The sequence below is a fragment of the Microcaecilia unicolor genome, chromosome 6, assembly GCF_901765095.1.
Source record: "Microcaecilia unicolor chromosome 6, aMicUni1.1, whole genome shotgun sequence".
Lineage (NCBI taxonomy): Eukaryota > Metazoa > Chordata > Amphibia > Gymnophiona > Siphonopidae > Microcaecilia > Microcaecilia unicolor.
Window position 1 is genome coordinate 176,943,395 of NC_044036.1, and position 19,786 is coordinate 176,963,180.

The 19,786-nt window shown below is 42.7% G+C and overlaps 1 protein-coding gene across 8 annotated transcripts in view; it reads right to left on the bottom strand.

Annotated features, from left to right (window-relative positions):
* NISCH (nischarin) overlaps positions 1–9,678 on the bottom strand; it is a 168,462-nt gene extending 158,784 nt beyond the window's left edge. For all 8 annotated transcript variants that reach the window (XM_030205474.1, XM_030205476.1, XM_030205477.1 and 5 more), the window contains exons 1-2: positions 9,407–9,678; positions 8,641–8,923 (exon numbers count right to left, since the gene is read on the bottom strand). In XM_030205474.1, coding sequence (XP_030061334.1) covers positions 8,641–8,724 — 84 coding nt within the window. In that variant the 5' untranslated portion in view covers positions 8,725–8,923; positions 9,407–9,678. The remainder of the gene's footprint in view (positions 1–8,640; positions 8,924–9,406) is intronic.
* Between the last annotated feature and the right edge of the window lie 10,108 nt (positions 9,679–19,786).

The window sequence follows — 19,786 nt, forward strand, 5'->3', positions numbered from 1 at the left end:
AATAGAGACACGAAGGCAAACAAAAACACACACACAAAAAGCAACTGTGAACCTCAAGACGTCAGACTTGCATATACAGCAATACCAGAGAAATACAAGACATCAGAGATGCTCATTTTCTAAAGCTGACATGTTCCTAATAAATGCAAAATAAAACTTTCTATATTTGTAATCTGTGCATTTTTTCCATTCTATGTGGTCCAACTCTCTTCTGCTTTTCTCCGTTTTTCCTGTCTTTCCAGAGTGTTCTGTCCATCTGACATTTCTTTTCTGTTCATATCCACCATCCTATCTGTCCTGCCCAGCATTTCTTCTCTGTGTCACTGTTCCTTTCCTCCCCAAATGTTCAGCATCTCCCCTCTGTGTCTGTATCCCATCCTTTTTCTAGTACCTCCCCCTCCCTGTCCCTGAGCTTACTCCACACCCAGCAACTCTCTGTGCCCTGTTCCCATTCTCTCTCCTCTCTTCCTCCTGCACTCCTCCACTCACGGTCCAATATCACTTCCTCTCTTTCCACTATCCTCTCCCTTCATGGGCAGACATATCTTCCTCTCTGGATCTAGTGTTTCACCTCCTCCATTCCACCCCCCCCCCCCCCAATCTAATCTCTTGTCTTTTCCCCCTCCCTCAGTTTGGTCTCTCTCTTTCTCTTACTCCTCTTGACTAATGTGCTCACATCCACTGGGAGGATGGTAAGGCAGGGAAAGGGCTAACCTATGTGCCTTTAAAGTGAAGCTGCTATAGCCTCTAACACCCCGGCTAACAACTGGCAAGCCAGGAGCCACCCCCAGGCAGATTTTTTAAGGAGCTTGATCAAGCTGCAACCACCCTGCTTGGGGAGATAGAGAATACTGAAGAGGCAGTGGAGCTAGCTGACCATGTGGCACTGTGAAATTTGAGTGCTCTCTATCTCCCCCTGCTGGTTGATGGACACAACCCATACATAATGGCTTCATCTGCTTGATGACAAGGAAGAAAAAAATAGAAGAGAAGAAGGTAGAGGAACGAAGGATCTAGATAGGCTTAGGGAAACAGATTGCAAACAGATGGGTTTTTAGGGCTTGCTTAAAAGGCAGAGACTGTTGGCGATTTCGGATGTAAAGCAGTAGGGTTGATGATACGTTGAAACCTTCTGCTCAGTGTGCTGCTGCGGCTAAGAAAGCAAATAGAATGTTAGATATTATTAGGAAAGGAATGGAAAACAAAAATGAGGATGTTATAATGCCTTTGTATCGCTCCATGGTGGGACCGCACCTCTAATACTGTGTTCAATTCTGGTCGCCGCATCTCAAAAAAGATATAGTGGAATTAGAAAAGGTGCAGAGAACGGCAACGAAAATGATAAAGGGGATGGGATGACTTCCCTATGAGGAAAGGCTAAAGCGGCTAGGGCTCTTCAGCTTGGAGAAAAGGCGGCTGAGGGGAGATATGATAGAGGTCTATAAAATAATGAGTGGAGTTCAACGGGTAGATGTGAAGCGTCTGTTCACGCTTTCCAAAAATACTAGGACTGGGGGACAAGCGATGAAGCTACAATGTAGTAAATTTAAAACGAATCGGAGAAAATATTTCTTCACTCAACATGTAATTAAACTCTGGAATTCATTGCCAGAAAATGTGGTAAAGGCAGTTAGCTTAGCTGAGTTTAAAAAAGGTTTGGACGGCTTCCTAAAGGAAAAGTCCATTGACCGTTATTAAATAGACTTGGGGAAAATCCACTATTTCTGGGGTAAGCAGTATAAAATGTTTTGTACATTTTGGGGATGTGGCCACTGTTGGAAACAGGATGCTGGGCTTGATGGACCTTTGGTCTTTCCCAGTATGGCAATACTTATGCACTTATTCCAAAGTTTAGGGCCAAAGTTCCTCAATGCAGAGTCATGGGAGTGTGGGTGGGGAGAAAACAACAAAAGGGCTGAGGGAGGGCGGGATTTGTAAACTAGAAGAAGGATTTTGAATTTAATACAAGCAGTGACATAAAAACTGAGGAAACAGGTTCTGACCTTTAAAGCTGGCTAAAACATGCATTCAGTTAGCAAAATAAAAAAAAAACAACAACAACAGTATCATCTTTTTGTTGTTGTCTTGCTTTATTTCTATTACTTAGGGGCCCTTTTACTCAACATGTAATTCAACTATGGAATTCGTTGCCAGAAAATGTGGTAAAGGTAGTCAGTTTAGCAGAGTTTTAAAAAAAAGGTTTGGACGGCTTCCTAAAGGAAAAGTCCATTGACCGTTATTAAATAGACTTGGGGAAAATCCACTATTTCTGGGGTAAGCAGTATAAAATGTTTTGTACATTTTGGGGATCTTCCAGGTATTTGTGATCTGGATTGGCCACTGTTGGAAACAGGATGCTGGGCTTGATGGACCTTTGGTCTGTCCCAGTATGGCAATACTTATGTACTAAGCTGCGCTAAGGCTACTGCACGGGTAGTGCGTGCCAAATCGGCCCTACTGCAGGGGTAGAGCGGGAGCCCGGTGGTAGTTCCAAAGTTGTCATGTGCAGTTTCCCACAGTATAAAATAATTTTCTATTTTCTACAGCAGGGTTGTTTCCAGAGGTAATCGGCAACCTGGTCACATTGCTGCGTGCTGCCCGATTACCATACGAGTAGCTTGTGAGCCCTTACCACCTACTAAACAGATGGCAGTATGGGCTCAAGCAGTAAATAGCCATGCGCTCATTTTAATATGAGCGCATGGCCATTTACTGCTCCATTTTTTTAAAAAAAGGCCTTTTTCTCACCACAGTAAAAAGTAGCCCAGCATGCACCAATTTCACAAGCCAAAACCAGTGCAGGGCCCCTTAAAAAGCAAAACTCTGTAGTGATAGTGCACGATTTATATTTTCTGGCAAGCGGAAAAAAGGTGATTTAAGAGAAAAACCCTCCTTTTACTTTAAATAGACAACATAGAAGCTTTAATATTTCCCTTTCTAAAAGTCTCTCTCTCTTTCCTGGGCTTAAATTTTCTCGGAGGTGGAGGTGACAAAGGGCAGTATTTGCATAGACTCTTGCCACACTTGGGACGGATACAAAGGGCAATGGTGGGAGAAGGTTCATAAGACAGGTAAAGATGGGAGGAGTTGGTTTGGGGCTGTATATGTAATTATATGCTCATTTACCCCAGACAGAACCATCTCAACTGAGCAGAATAGATAGGCTAAGTTGATTTTTCTTCTTGTGGTCATTTACTACATTACTATATAAAATGAAAATTGGAGAGGAGGCAAAACAGAGAGCAATAACTATTAAAAAAAGAAAAGAAAAGGAAATAGGGTAAAGACAGAAGAAAATGAATAGAAAAACAAAATAAGGAACCCTGAATAAAAACAAGAAGAATATAGGAAGCTGTAGATAGGAAGAGTACAGAAACATAACTACAGATAAAGGACCAAATTCTATAAAGGGAGCCTTAAACATCGGTACTGAAAAACCACGCGATCAGCACGATTCTATAAACTACACCGTGTGAGCATATTCTATAAACTACACCTAAAATTAGGTGTAGTTTATAGAATACACTCACACGCTGTTCTTGCAACTAAAATTTAGGTACACCAATTTAGGCCACCAGTCCTAAATACCTGTGCCTAAATTAGGCGCAGATCGGGTGTATTCCATAATAGTGTGCACAGTTTTTAGAAACACCCACAATCCTCCCATTCCACGCCCCATGCCCACGTCCCCTTTTCAACTGTGTGCATCAGAATTTATGTGCACCACATTATAGTATACGCCTAGAAAGTTGAGTGCGTAAATTCTAATTAAAGCAAATTAGTACCAATTAGCGCTGATTGGTTAATCAATTAAGTTGTGCGTGCTATTTGGCAAATGTGGCCAAACTAGCGCATCCAACTTAAGGTGCCATATATAGAATTTGGGGGAAGACCATATTGCCTATCCAGTCTGCCCATTCATAAGAACATAAGCGTTGCCATACTGGGAGAGACTGAAGGTCCATCAAGCCCAGTATCCTGTTTCCAACAGTGGCCAATCCAGGTCACAAGTAATAAGCGTTACAATTCTTTCTTCTCTCTTAGAGGCTCTCTTGAATTCAGATTCAGTGCTCATCTCTGCTGGGAGGCCATTAAACACATCCAAGGAAGTAAAGAGTAGAAGACGCCAAACAATGTTGTTCCAGAAGTATAATGGCGTGAAGGACTAGCCTAGTGGTTAGTGAAGTGGCCTGAGAACCTGGGGAATTGGGTTTGATTCCCACTGCAGCTCCTTGTGACTCTGGTCAAGTCACTTAGGGGGTCTTTTACTAAAGATTATCTCGAGTTATCTGCAGCAGGGCCCATAGGAATACAATGGGACCTGCTGCAGATAACAACCCCCTTAACCAATCATTGCTCCAGGTACAAAATAAGTACTGTATAAAATATGTAAAAAAAAACAAAACTTATTTAATTGTAACCACAGAAAGACAGTATATCATGTCACATCCCCCCCCCCCCCCCCCAACTAAAAGTAAAAACCTTTATTCTCCAAAGTACACAAACTATGCACCTTAGAGAATAAAGTTTTTTTATGTTTAGAAACATTTTACTTCTGGGCTATATTTTGGTCGCTATTCTAGAACAAGCTTAGTTGGTGTCTTCTACCTTTTACTTCCTTGGTTTTGATTGCTGTGCAAGTTTCGTTTTTACTCTCTCTTTCCGGCATTCCACACATCAACCAACTTTTCCATAAAGCCATATTCCCTTGGATTACCCCTGAGTCTATCCCCTTTCATTCTATTATAGATACAAATAGAAACACACAGACCAAAATTAGAAAAGCCCTTCATTTCATTATTGTCTCAGACTTTGCTGTAGCCTAGTCTAAAAGTGCCTCTGAATAACTTCATTTTCAGCTTTTGCTGCTTCCTGCATCCCTAAGACACATGGAATAAGGGGGATATACACATTTTCTGAACCCTGAGAACACCCAGTATATCCCTGGTTAAAGTGAGATTGAGTTTAGTCACTTATTTTCATACAGCCTCATTTTAGAAAGAATGTAAAAGTCAGACTTGAGGTATCTATGTCGGACGGCATAAATATCCATTATAGAAAGAAAGCAGAGCGTTGAAAATGTTAAACATGTATCCATGTTCATGTTGCTGTTTTATTTTTACCATGTTAAAAAATAAACATGTATTTTCCCCAGCACTGCCACAGAGACCGATTTCCCTTGGCACTGGAGGGTGGGGGGAGGGGGGGGTGACAACAAAAACCACTAAGGGATTAAGGGAGCAACCTCCCCTAATCCCTCCAGTGAAATGCTGCTCAATAGCCATTTTTTACCAAATCCTAATGCACTTGGTAGGAGGTTTAACTCCCAACACCAATCTTTTAGGACATCAACATTTAGCCTCTTTCTGAAATGGGGATTAATACCAAAAATTGCGCACAATTTAACTGAATGAGCCAATCAGTGCCAATAATTGGCTTTGTAACAAGCAATTATTGGTGCTAATTGAAATCAACATGTACACGTAACTTTAGGCACATGCTTCACGCGTGTCCTGGAAAAGTGGGTGCAAGCATGGATTCAAGTTGCACATGAAATTATAGAATAAGGGGGTTCCACGCATAAATGTAGGCAGGACACTTGCACCACGCTTTTTGCTGGATAATGGCTGTACCAAAATTTACAAAGAAAAAGAGGTGGGAAAATAAGTCAGGCTATCCAAAGGATGGAACCAAATGTTTATGTTAAAAAACAAAATTTATTAATCTTTAAACAAAAAATGATATAACAATAACTCATTAAGATTGACTTATTTTCCCACCTCTTTTTCTTTGTTTCACTACCCGTGGGATCTATTGAGTTCTCCACTGCGTGTGGATTCTCTTTGTACCAAAATTTACGCATGACCCCTGCACTTAAGCGCTATTCTATAAACTGCGCCTAAGGCACCACTCACAGAATAGCACTTAAGCAGGTTTTTTTCAACGCAGATTTTTATAGGTGCTATTTATAGAATTCATCCCTATCAACTTGCCATGCCCTTGACCAGCCCAAAACATGCCCAGACCATGTCCCTTGCTATCCGCATACACTTGGGTTTGAGATGTGCATACCCCAGCTTTGTAAAATGGGGACTTGGACCTTTATGCAAGACAAATGTTTAGTGCCAGTTTCTGCACGTCTCAAACACAAATAGGAACTGTAAAATGTGACGCTAAATTATGTCACTATGGCCCTCAAGAATGAGATAGGGGCTTCTAATTGGTAGGAGACTGGTTGGGTTCTAATCTGTAAACAAACACTTATTTCTCTTTTCTGTCTATTTGACTTAGACTGGAAGCTCCAGAAAGCAGGTACTGTGCCTCATATGTACATAATGCTGTGTACATCTTGTAGAGCTATATAATAGTAGAAGCAGTAATAAAATATTGTAGTTAAACTGAAAACAAAATACATGGCCAACAACTGCTCAATATTTGTTACATTTGTATCCCACATTTTCCCACCTATTTGCAGGCTCAATGTGGCTTACATAGTACCATATCAGCGTTTGCCAAATACAAGGTGATATTGTGGTAAAATAAGGCTTATGTGTGATAGACACATTAGGGGATCTTAGAGAGGAACAGTTAGAATATGTCCATCTGTGTCAAAACAATATAGCATTATAATTGTAACGATCAGGAGCAGGTCTTCTGCAGTTTTCTCTCTCAAAGCCTAAGAACAAAATGAATGCACCTTTAAAAAGCAGTCCATGGATAGATACCCTTCCTGCTACCCAACCCACCAGACCACCCCTCCCTTCTCCACCACCAGATACTGGGGGGGGGGGGGGGGGGGGGGGGGAAAGAGGCAAGAAAGTTATCAATTCAAAATCTGAGAGCCATTTTACTAACAATGTAATTCGATAAAGTACACGTTGGATAAAATCATGCAATAGCTATGTTAGTCCACTTTTAAAAGGTAATAAATAGAAATTAAACAAAACAAAAATAAGATACCTTTTTAATTGCACCAACAATACATTTTTGATTAGCTTTCAAAGGCAATACCTGTGGAATGCATTTATGTTTCACTTATATATTCTGAAATTTGTCATTATTTGCTCATTTCTCACTTGAAGTACATTGAATTGGTACATGCTGCTAGGGTTAATAGCTATTAATAAAAAGATACAAGATATGAAAAGCAACCCAACAGAGATCAACACATCAGAAGTACTCTGGAATGAAGAACATGTCCAACAGCATGAGTTCATCAACAAACTAAACCAAAAAGTTCAATACTGCTTACTAAACCCAAATCAATATTGGTAACCTGCTCTCAACAATTAATTGAAATTGTTTCACTGGCTACCTCAAAACCTCTATGTTGTTTCTCTATTTGCTAGACCTTGCTGTAAAACAAACTTTCATACAAAACAAAAGCTTGTAAAAACACACCAAAACTATTTACATTTACAGTACAGTCTTGATTACCTGACTTCACCTGTCCCATTCACGACAGAGCCATTGTCGGATAAGTGAAAAGTCAGTTAATATGGAAAACAATGGTAAACCCTTAAAAAATGCACAGAAAACATATCTTGTGTGTAAAGGACAGGCATAGGGTATCTATTTAAAATATTGTTTATTAACACTAACCAGCAGACAGAGTGTGAAGCTAGGAAACAGCAAGTGGACCTGCGCATTTCTTAATGGCAATGTGATGACATCACTATGGGCCTGTCGGATTTGCCAGATGGTCGGATCAGCAAAGATCGAATAATCAATACTGTACTTGCAAAAATTCTTATATCAATAACAAAGCTCTTACTCTGGACTTGTATTGGAAAGAAAATCCACAAATGAAATATAAAAATTGATTTAGAAAACAAACAAGGAAGAACACCGATCTAGTATCATTTTGCATAATAATCTAAAATGAACATTTCTTGGCTGTCAATGGGTTTCCAGGAAGAAGAAAAAACAAATCAAACAAGGGCTTCAAAATCAGCAGGGATCTCATTTAAAAGTCTTTGGACACTTCACTTTAAAACACTAAAAAAAACATTTGTTATTTAAAAAAGAAAAAAACCCTCCCTGTCTTCTATATCAGAAGAAATTTCTTTAGGAGAAAAAGGTTGTTTTTTTAAAAGGAAGACTCACGAACACTGGACAAGATAATATTATGGGCTTTACTCAAAACTGAATATTTTACTCTCCCCCCCCCCCCCCCCCCCCCAGAAGAAAACACAACCTGGTTGGAGGCATCTTTTATATTTCATATAGCAGGCAAATCTTTGCACAGAACAGCTCCGGTGAAAAATGGCATCATGAGCACTGGACAAGAAAATATTATGGGCTTTACTCAAAACAGAATATTTTACTCTCCTCCCCAACACACAAAAACTTGGTTGGCGACATCTTTTATATTGCATATCGCAGGCAAATCTTTACACACAACAGCTCGAGTGAAAAATGACATTTTTAAGACAGCCTTCTGAACCATGACTGAAATATGTACATCTCAAACACCTCCCCCCCCCCCCCCCCCCCCAATATAAAGTTAGCAGCATAAGACTGCGATTTTTTTTCCCTTTATATGGGATGGAAATCTCTCTCTCTTTTTCTGTGCTTATTTTATTTTTCCGGATTTCTTTCCTCCGCTCCCATTTGTTTCACCCCACCCCGGCTCCTTACCGTGTAATTCTCCACCAGTTCGGAGCCCACAATACGAGCATCTCTCCCTTCACTATCTTCGGCTGGAAACCTCGCAGCCTCCATGGCGATAAGACCGAGGAAGGGTTGCGGGGAGCCAAAACGCCAGAAACCGGCTGCGACGTGCTTTCTCCGCGGCTGTCACTGCGCCCCCCAGACTGAGCCGCCATCTTCACGGGCCATGTTTGTTTTCATCCCCTCTCCAGTCCTCCAGTCCTGACTCCTGAGCTGACAGATTCAAGCCGCCGTAACTTTATTTATACCCCTGCAGGCAGACAAGAGCCGACATAGTCACAATACGTACTGATCACACGCTCAATTATTCCCAGTCATAGCTATAGTAACGAACAATTAAAAAAAATAATATACAATGCTCATTATATCGGATTTTTATTTTTTTTTAATGTATGTTGTTTTTTACGTCCAAGAATTTTATTGGTTTTAGAAAAAGACAATTTATCAAACAATAACAGCAACTGTAACAGGATTCAAACAAACAAAAAAAACACACAGCCTGCAAATCAAAATAATTTATTTATTGTATTTGTACCCCACATTTTCCCACCTATTTGCAGGCTCAATGTGGCTTACAAGCACCTGTTATGGCATCGCCATTCCAGGAGACAGATACAATTGGTGTTAAATCTTAAACTAGTTGCCTCCACCTATTCAAAATTAAAAAAAAAAAAAAGTATCCATGAAGTTTCATTTCTTATATTGTAAATCCAAGGAAATTTTTCTCACTTACATTTTAGTTGGGCTTTCAGTACTTTATAAGGCTCAAATTGCAGACTACAGTCAAATGTGATCAGCGCTTTCAAACACTCATAACTACGATTGGGATGAAGCAGGAGCAGCGCCTGTCCCTTTAAAATGTGCTGCAAGCCAAGAGCTCGGTTTTGTTGTTTCATAATCTGGGAGAGAGGCTGTATAGTGATATCTACGATTACATAAACAGATATAAAGAAGAAAAACTGCACAAGACTAATCTCCAGACTCTGAAGGGCTGTTAACGACTCCAAAGTTAACCACCAAAGCTTAATTTGTAGACAAAAAAAAAAAGCGGAAGTGGACTAGAGGCGGGGCCAAAGCAGGAAGTGAATGGCATACACTGGAGAGAGAGAGGAGACGACGGCAGTCACGGCACAGACCTGCTATGTGATTTGTGACCCATTCTGTGGGCTGAGTAAGGAGGTTTAAACCAAGGAGGTTAGATAAGAGCTATCTAGCCCATTATATGGATTGAAGCCAGTAGGCCGAGCTTGCTGGTAGTAGGCGAAGATTGCCACCACACTGGTTCACCCAAAACAACAGCAAACGCGATTGAAAACAGTAGTAAAAGATTATTAGAAATAAGCGACTGTTTATTATGCATGGTCCATCTGTGAAACGTCAAAAGCAGTTCCAGTTGGATAGGAAGTGCCTTAAAAGGTGGAGGACAATTTTTTGTCACTTATTTGGCAGCTTTTTGATTTATTTGAAAGCTTCTCATATGTAGATATAAATATCACGAAATCAAAACAGCTTCAACAATTATTGTAGCTGGTGGAAACAGCACTAATAAAGACTGTATTTTGTACTCATTTTTTCTACACTTTTCTATACAATACAGTAATACCTAATTACTATGATTCTAACAGTAAGAACCCTATGACTAGCCAGTATTATAGGTATTATACTGTGCCCTAGAACACCAATACACACTTCTGGTCAAACAGAACAAGTGGGATTGCTACAGATCTCTACACAAACTAGGCAAACAGAATACCACATCTTAGTCACAGTCAAAACATTGCTACGTAGGAGCCAAGTCTGTGGATCCAGTGGGTGTTGAGCATCCTCAATATTGAGAACGCTCCTTCATTGTGTCCAGGGAGGGGGAAGGGGAAGGGACTTGGTATACTGCCTTTCCGTGGTTACTATCAAAGCAATTTTCATATTATATACAGGGGCTATCCCCCAAATTCTATGTATGGTGTCTTAAGTTGTATGTGCTAATTTGGCTGCATGATCCCCCCACCAATTGCCCATATCTCCTCCTTCCCCAAATTACTTCAATCGCTACCATAAAAAAATAACCAAACTACACCCAAAATCAACCCACAGGAGACAGCGCTCCGTTGGCATGACCAAGGATGCACTTGCAGCTCTGGCAACAGCCTGGCCTTCATTGTGCGCCTGAGGGTGACGTCACCCAGGGGGCATGACAAGCTCTAGTCCCAACCAGCCTTGGCAGCTGTTACACACAAAGGAGCCGCCAAACCAGATCTTCCGGGGACAGCAACTACTGCAGGCAGCACTCCCAGCTCCAAGATGACACAGCGAACAGCTGCACTCCTCCTCTGATGCCAACCTGGCCTTCACCATGTGTCCGAGGGTGATATCACCCAGGGGGCATGGCTAGCTCTAGTTCCGACCAGGCTCAGCAGCTGTTACACACAGAGGAGCCCCCAAACCAGATCTTTCCCTGTTAGCTCTTTCCTCCCTTTCTTTTCTGACTTTGTCCACTCAAATTTCACCCTCTTTCTCACCCTCCAGTTCTCCACCTACTTCTTTTTACTTTTCACTTATCAACTTTCCACCTCCATTTCTCATTCTCTATCTCTGTCATCCTAATCTCCTTGACAACCCCCTATGGCTTCTCCCACATAGTTCCATCATGGTTGGCATCTCCCCTTCCTCCTCTTTTGTAGCTCAGCATCTCTTTATCCTTCTCTCCATTGCCCAACATCTCGTCTCCCTCTCTCCACCCTCTTCCCACCCTTATAGCCTAACTTCTTTCCTCTCTCTCCACTCCCCACCCTTGTAGCCAAATACCTTCCCTGTCTCCCCCATATTTGTAGCCTAGCATTTCCCTTTCCAACAGTGCAGTGTCTCCACTTTCATAATCAGCACCCTCCTCTCTATCCCTTTTTCTCTCCCCCCACTCAGAATCTCCTTCTCCCATTCTTCTCTTTCCCACCATATTCATTTATTTATTTATTTATTTATTGCATTTGTATCCCACATTTTCCCACCTTTTTGCGGGCTCAAAGTGGCTTACCATTATGAATAATGGAAATTACATTTTGTTCCAATTCGGTTATGGATTACATTGTGAAGAGTTATACAAAACAAGTCAAATCAAATCAAAGTATCGTTAAGGAATATATCAATGGAAAAGAATATAGAAACATTGAAAGGAGAACAACGAAAAACTAGAGATTCTGAGGACAATATATAGCATATAAACAACGGATAGCCTATGGTATACATCTTCTTTGGTTAAAGGTATGAATGTGGTGTGATTTCAGGATTGAGAATTCTTAGGTGGATGTGTTGATGTATAACGGAGCAGTGAGTGTGGATTTTATATGTTTTGGTTCTTTCCGTAGATTTTATCAAAAAGATGTGTTTTCAGTAATTTGCGGAAGTTGGTTTGTTCGTGAATCGTTTTCAGGTTGCGCGGAAGTGTGTTCCAGTATTGCGTGCTCATGTAGGAAAAGGTTGATGCGTGTAGCGTCTTGTATTTCATGCCCTTGCAGTTAGGGAAATGTAGGTTGAGGAAGGTTCGTGATGATCTTTTGGCATTTCTGGGTGGTAAGTCAATTAACTCAGTCATGTATGCTGGGGCTTCGCCGTGGATAATTTTGTGGACTAATGTGCATACTTTAAAAGTGATGCGTTCCTTAAGTGGGAGCCAGTGTAACTTCTCTCGTAAGGGTTTTGCACTTTCATATTTTGGTTTTCCAAAGATGAGTCTGGCTGCTGTATTCTGGGCTGTCTGAAGTTTCCTCAGGATTTGCTCTTTGCAGCCTGCGTACAGCGAGTTGCAGTAATCCAGATGACTGAGTACGAGGGATTGCACTAGGCTGCGAAAAACGGATCTTGGGAAGAATGATCTTAATCTTTTCAGTTTCCACATGCCGTAGAACATTTTTTTGGTTGTGTTGTTTGCGTGGGTTTCGAGTGTTAGGTGGCGATCGATAGTAACTCCAAGGATTTTTAACGTTTCTGAGATTGGGAGGTTTAGTTTTGGTGTATTTATAGCGGTAAATTCCTTCGTGTTGTACTGGGAAGTGAGTGTCAGGCATTGAGTCTTTTCTGCATTCAGTTTCAGACGAAATGCGTCTGCCCAGGTGTTCATGATGTATAGGCTTTGGTTAATTTCGTTGAAGATTTCCTTGATGTCTTGTTTGAAAGGGATGTATATTGTTACATCATCGGCGTATATACAGTGGTGGAAATAAGTATTTGATCCCTTGCTGATTTTGTAAGTTTGCCCACTGACAAAGACATGAGCAGCCCATAATTGAAGGGTAGGTTATTGGTAACAGTGAGAGATAGCACATCACAAATTAAATCCGGAAAATCACATTGTGGAAAGTATATGAATTTATTTGCATTCTGCAGAGGGAAATAAGTATTTAATCCCTCTGGCAAACAAGACCTAATACTTGGTGGCAAAACCCTTGTTGGCAAGCACAGCGGTCAGACGTCTTCTGTAGTTGATGATGAGGTTTGCACACATGTCAGGAGGAATTTTGGTCCACTCCTCTTTGCAGATCATCTCTAAATCATTAAGAGTTCTGGGCTGTCGCTTGGCAACTCGCAGCTTCAGCTCCCTCCATAAGTTTTCAATGGGATTAAGGTCTGGTGACTGGCTAGGCCACTCCATGACCCTAATGTGCTTCTTCCTGAGCCACTCCTTTGTTGCCTTGGCTGTATGTTTTGGGTCATTGTCGTGCTGGAAGACCCAGCCACGACCCATTTTTAAGGCCCTGGCGGAGGGAAGGAGGTTGTCACTCAGAATTGTACGGTACATGGCCCCATCCATTCTCCCATTGATGCGGTGAAGTAGTCCTGTGCCCTTAGCAGAGAAACACCCCCAAAACATAACATTTCCACCTCCATGCTTGACAGTGGGGACGGTGTTCTTTGGGTCATAGGCAGCATTTCTCTTCCTCCAAACACGGCGAGTTGAGTTCATGCCAAAGAGCTCAATTTTTGTCTCATCTGACCACAGCACCTTCTCCCAATCACTCTCGGCATCATCCAGGTGTTCACTGGCAAACTTCAGACGGGCCGTCACATGTGCCTTCCGGAGCAGGGGGACCTTGCGGGCACTGCAGGATTGCAATCCGTTATGTCGTAATGTGTTACCAATGGTTTTCGTGGTGACAGTGGTCCCAGCTGCCTTGAGATCATTGACAAGTTCCCCCCTTGTAGTTGTAGGCTGATTTCTAACCTTCCTCATGATCAAGGATACCCCACGAGGTGAGATTTTGCGTGGAGCCCCAGATCTTTGTCGATTGACAGTCATTTTGTACTTCTTCCATTTTCTTACTATGGCACCAACAGTTGTCTCCTTCTCGCCCAGCGTCTTACTGATGGTTTTGTAGCCCATTCCAGCCTTGTGCAGGTGTATGATCTTGTCCCTGACATCCTTAGACAGCTCCTTGCTCTTGGCCATTTTGTAGAGGTTAGAGTCTGACTGATTCACTGAGTCTGTGGACAGGTGTCTTTCATACAGGTGACCATTGCCGACAGCTGTCTGTCATGCAGGTAACGAGTTGATTTGGAGCATCTACCTGGTCTGTAGGGGCCAGATCTCTTACTGGTTGGTGGGGGATCAAATACTTATTTCCCTCTGCAGAATGCAAATAAATTCATATACTTTCCACAATGTGATTTTCCGGATTTAATTTGTGATGTGCTATCTCTCACTGTTACCAATAACCTACCCTTCAATTATGGGCTGCTCATGTCTTTGTCAGTGGGCAAACTTACAAAATCAGCAAGGGATCAAATACTTATTTCCACCACTGTATGTGGGTTGAGGTTATGGTTTGATAGGATTTTTGCCAAGGGGATCATCATTAAGTTGAAGATGGTTGGTGAGAGAGGTGATCCTTGCAGTACTCCACATTCAGATGTCCATGCGGCAGACGTGGTTGAATTTGATGTGACTTGGTATGAACGCTTGGTTAGGAATCCTTTGAACCAGTTTAGGACATTTCCTCCAATGCCAAAGTATTCAAGTATGTGTAATAGGACTCCGTGTTCAACCATGTCGAAGGCACTCGACATGTCAAATTGTAGGAGGAGTATATTGTTACCAGTTGCAATCATTTGTTTAAATTTAGTCATGAGGGTAATTAATACTGTTTCTGTGCTGTGGTTTGATCGGAAACCTGATTGGGCATCATGCAATATTGAGTGTTTGTTTAAATAGTTGATAAGTTGTTTAGTTACCATTCCTTCCGTTATTTTGGTTGTTAGTGGTATGGATGCTACTGGTCTGTAGTTGGTTATTTCTCTTGCGCTTTTCTTTGTGTCTTTGGGTATAGGCGTGAGTAAAATTTTTCCTTTTTCTTTTGGGAACAGTCCGTTCTGTAGCATGAAGTTTGTGTGATTCGTTAGGTCTGTTATGAATTGTTGAGGAGCTGATTTCATGAGGTTGTTTGGGCATACGTCTAATTTGCAGTGGGATTTGGCATATTTTTTAAGTGTTTCAGAGATGAGGTCTTCTGATAGTGGTTCAAATTCAGTCCAGGTTCTGTCTGCTGGGTATATTCCGTCTTCGGGGTCTAGGCATTCTAGGATTGTGGTGTATTCGCTATGGCTGGCAGGTATTCTGAGTCGTAATTGTATAATTTTCTCCTTGAAATATTTTGCAAGGTTGTCTACGTCTGGCATATCTTTGCTATTGTTGGTAACTGGTGTAGTGTCTAGCAGTTTGTGCACAAGGTGGAAGAGTTTATGTGTGTCTTTGTAGTTTGGTCCTATTATTGTTTTGTAGTGTAGTCTTTTAGTCTGTTTAATGGTGTATTTGTATTTCCTCCGTAGTAGTTTCCAGGCATTTAGTATATGTTCATCTCTTTTTTTTATCCATGCACGCTCTAGTTTCCTGACTTGTGTTTTAAGCTTTTCAGCTCTTCGGTGAACCATGGGTTTGATTTTTTTCTGTGTGATGTTTTGGTTTGGATTGGGGCGATTTTGTCTAGTGTTGTTGTGCATAGATCGTCCCATTCTTGGAGGAATTGGATGGTATCAGCATTGGTTGACCATTCTTCCTTGTAGATCTGTTGCCAAAATGTTGTGGGATTGATTTTTCCTCTCGTGGTGTATGTTATTCGCTCATGTTTGTTTATTGTGTGTATGTGTGTTTTCTGCCAGTATAGAGAGACATTTGCTTTATGGTGGTCTGACCATAATGTAGGTGTCCATCTTGTTTCAGTGAGTGTGATAGTTGAATCCTGGTCAAATTTGTATGTTATGATGTCCAGTGTGTGTCCTTTTTCGTGTGTTGGTTGCGTGCTGAGTGCGTGCAGGTCCCATAGTTTTAGGAATTCTTTGCATTCTCGTGTTCCTGTTGAGGTGTCATCTTCGAGGTGTAGGTTGATGTCTCCTATTATAAGGACGTTTGTGGCAGATACACATGTATTCGAGATGAAGTCCATTAGTTGTGTTTGGGAGTCTTGCCATTTACCTGGTGGTCTGTAGAATAGGATTGCATTAAGGTGTCCTATGAGGTTTGGGTGGTTAATTCTTGTCGATGCGATTTCAAGTTGTGGTGAGGTAGATTCACCCGTGGTTGTGATGGTGAATTCGGATTTGTAGATTATGGCTATGCCGCCCCCTCTTTTTCCACTCCTTGCCCAGTGAGTGACTTTGTATTCTGGTGGGCATGTTTCTAGGATGGCAGGGTCTGTGGGGCTATGGAACCAGGTTTCTGTGATAAATAGAAGGTCTAGATTCTCTGTGGTGATCCAGTCTAGTATGTCTACTGAGTTTCTTACTGCTGATCGTGCATTGATGTATCCTAGTTGGATTGAGCGGCGTGGGTCTGTGGGAGGGTTCGATGTGTTTATTTTTATTAGTTGTCTGTGGTTGAATTTGTTGTTGTTATTGTTTTCCTCCTTTAGTTGGTGGTGATTGTGTTCGGAGATTTTTCCATTTGGTTGGTTGTTGTTGTTGTTGTGTCTTTGGTTTGGTAAGTTGTTGGTAGGTTGTACGTAGGGTTGGTGTGTTGTGGGTAGGTAGTTATGGATGTTCTTTAAGGTGGGCATTTTGTGTATGTGAGTGCTGTATGATTTGTAAATTATGGGGTTGTTGTATTCTGGGTTGTGGGTTGTATTTGCATGTAGATGCAGGGTAAGACAAAGAATGGTTAGGAGTGTTCTACTCAGTGCTTTTTTTGTGCCGGTACGCACCGGTACGGCGTACCGGCACCTTTTTCCCCTGGTGAGTCCTGCACCCTTCCTCTTACTACAATGTCGGACTCGGCAGCAGCTTAGCGCGAACGATGCAGGAGAGGCTGGCAGCGTCGGAGCTTCCCTCTGTGAGTCCCGCCTACATTGTTTCAACTTCCTGTTTCCGCATAGGCGGGACTCACAGAGGGAAGCTCCGACGCTGCCAGCCTCTCAGGTCGCCTCGACTGTTGATTTTAATTTCAGGGACCCGAACACAAGCCATTCATCGTCGCCACTGCAGTAGTCTAAGCCCTCCTCTTCCAGGTCCAGGGGCTGTACCTCATCCAGCAGCAGCGTGATCGGGTCCTCCAGCTGCCGGTAAAGGATGGGCTCGGGCTGATACAAGCCACCGATGGCCGCCACCGGGCACAAAAGCATGGGTGCTGGGCTGGGGAGGCAAAAAGCGCCCGGGAAGCGGCCGCCCAGGACACAGGCCATCGCCGGTTGTTGCTGCTGCGATTGGAGCAGGTGTGTAATTGATCGCAGAGCAGGGGCTGGCAGTGGGCGGCGGCGGGGCTCCGCAGCTGCTCATTCTGCTTTTCCAGCTTGCGCACCAGTTCTTGCAGCTTCTTCATCTCGAGCTCTGCGCTCACCGCATCCACCATCCCCACTGCACGGGCAATGGGAAAGAAAGAGCCTTGCAGCCTGGCTACCTCCCTGCCTTCAACGCTCCATTCCCCTGTTTGTGTGTGGTAAAGATCAAAAAGGTAATGCATGCAGGCAGGGCTTTCTTTTTCTTTTTTGCTCAAGGAGGGGTGGGGATTGTCACAGAAGGGCTAAAGTAGTAAATCTTGCATAAGGGAAACCCTGCCTTGAGTCCTCCCCCCCCCCCCCCCCAGAGAAAGTTTGCTCTTTCAATATCATATCACGGGCTATTTTATGTATTAAAACTGGAGCACAGATTTTGGTTGTGGCAGACGAAGATCATGATTGACTTGTCTACTTGTAAAATAAACAGGCTGGTAGGCAGTGGAGAAGGAAGACATCGATGGGAGGGCAGGAGAGAGAGAATTGCTGGACATCATGGGAGGGGAGGGCAGGGAAGAGAGAATTGCTGGACATCGATGGGGAGGGCAGGGATGAGAGAATCGCTGGACATGGATGGGAGGGGAGGACAGGGGGCAGAGAAGAATCTCTGGACATGGATGGGAGGGCAGGGGAAGGAGGAGACATACTGGACATGGAGGGAGGTCATGGAAGAGAGATTTGCTGGACATGGATGGAAGGTGAGGGCAGGGGAGAGAGGAGAATCGCTGGACATGGATAGCAGGGGAGGACGGGACAGAGGAGAATTGCTGGACATGGATGGCAGGAGAGGACAGGGGACAGAGGAGAATCGCTGGACATGGGAGGGCAGGAGAGAGAGGAGACATGCTGGACATGGATGGAGGGAAGGCAAGAGAGGAAGGAGATGCACATGGATGGGAGGGCAGGGAAGAGAGAAGAAATGCTAGAAATGGATGGAGAGGAGTGCAGGAGATAGAGAATTGCTAGACACGGATGGATGGAAGGGTTGGCAGGGAGAGGGGAGAGAGAATTATTGCTTTATATGGATACAGGGGAGGGAAGACAGGAGAAGTGCTGGACATGGATGAAGGGAAGGAAAGAAAAAAGAAGAGCCACATGGATGGAGATGAGGGAAAGGGAAGAGAGAAGGAAAACTGCACATGGATGGAGAAAATAGGCAAAAGCTGGATCAATGTTCCTCCAGTCAATTCCATGGAGGGGGACCCAGCTTTTACTTATGGATGTATGGCAAGAAATGAGGAAGAAGGGAGGAAAGTAAAGAAATAAATGGAAAGGAAGCCCTGGAAATGGAGTTAAGGGAACAGTTAGCAGCAGAATCGGACACTTGGACCAATATGGATAGAAAAACAAAGTCACCAGACAACAAAGGTAGAAAAAATCATTTTATTTTAATTTTAGAGTTTGAAGTATGTCCAATTTGAGAATTTTCATCTGCTGTCTTATTTTGGACTGGGTATACTGGAGCTGTAACAGCTTACAGTAATTATTTATAATGGAAAAAAATCACTTTATTTTTTTCTCCTATACTAGTATAATATTTTCAATCATGTCTGTTTATATGCGCCATGGCTGGTGTAAGGGGTGTGGCTAATGTGGGTGTGGCTATCATGGGGTGGAGCCATGTGATGGCCCCGCCCATAATGAGTACCGGCACCTTTTTTTCTACAAAAAAAGCACTGGTTCTACTTAAATTCATATTTGTGTATGGGCCCTGTAGCAAATATTTAGCTGGTTGTCATTCAAGTAATTAAAGCATAGTTTAACTTTTAAATTCAAGTTCACTCTTTCTCCATATCTAGAATCCCACTGTCTCTTTCCTTCCCTTGTCTCCCATTTTCCCCTGTACTTCCTGTCCAGCATTTCTCCTTCTCTCCCACACATGGCCCAGCATTTTTCCTTCTCCCCCCCCCCCCCCCCCCCCCCCCCACTGGTCCAGCATTTCTCTTTCTCTCCCCCACTGGTCCAGCATTTCTACTTTCCTAAAGTATGTTTTCCATGCATTTTTAAAGGGGTTATCATTGTTTTCCGTATTATCCGACTTTTCACTTATCCGACAATGGGTCAGTGTTGTTTATGTTGGATAATCAAAATTGTATCATACCTGTTTTTCCCTGCAGGCACCAAATAGCCAGGGGGCTTCACAGATGACATTTACTACACATGCATAGGCTGGGCATGTGCGTATTTGGCACCCTTTGTGACCATTCTAGATTTGTATGTTTAATGGGGAGGCATTATTTTGTGTGATCCTTGTTTATTGCTTATATGTTACACTTTTCAGATGTCTTTTACGTGCGGGAGGGGGTTGCACAGATATGTCAATTTGTAGCTACACAAAAACGCACAGTTCTGCACGTTTCTGTGAA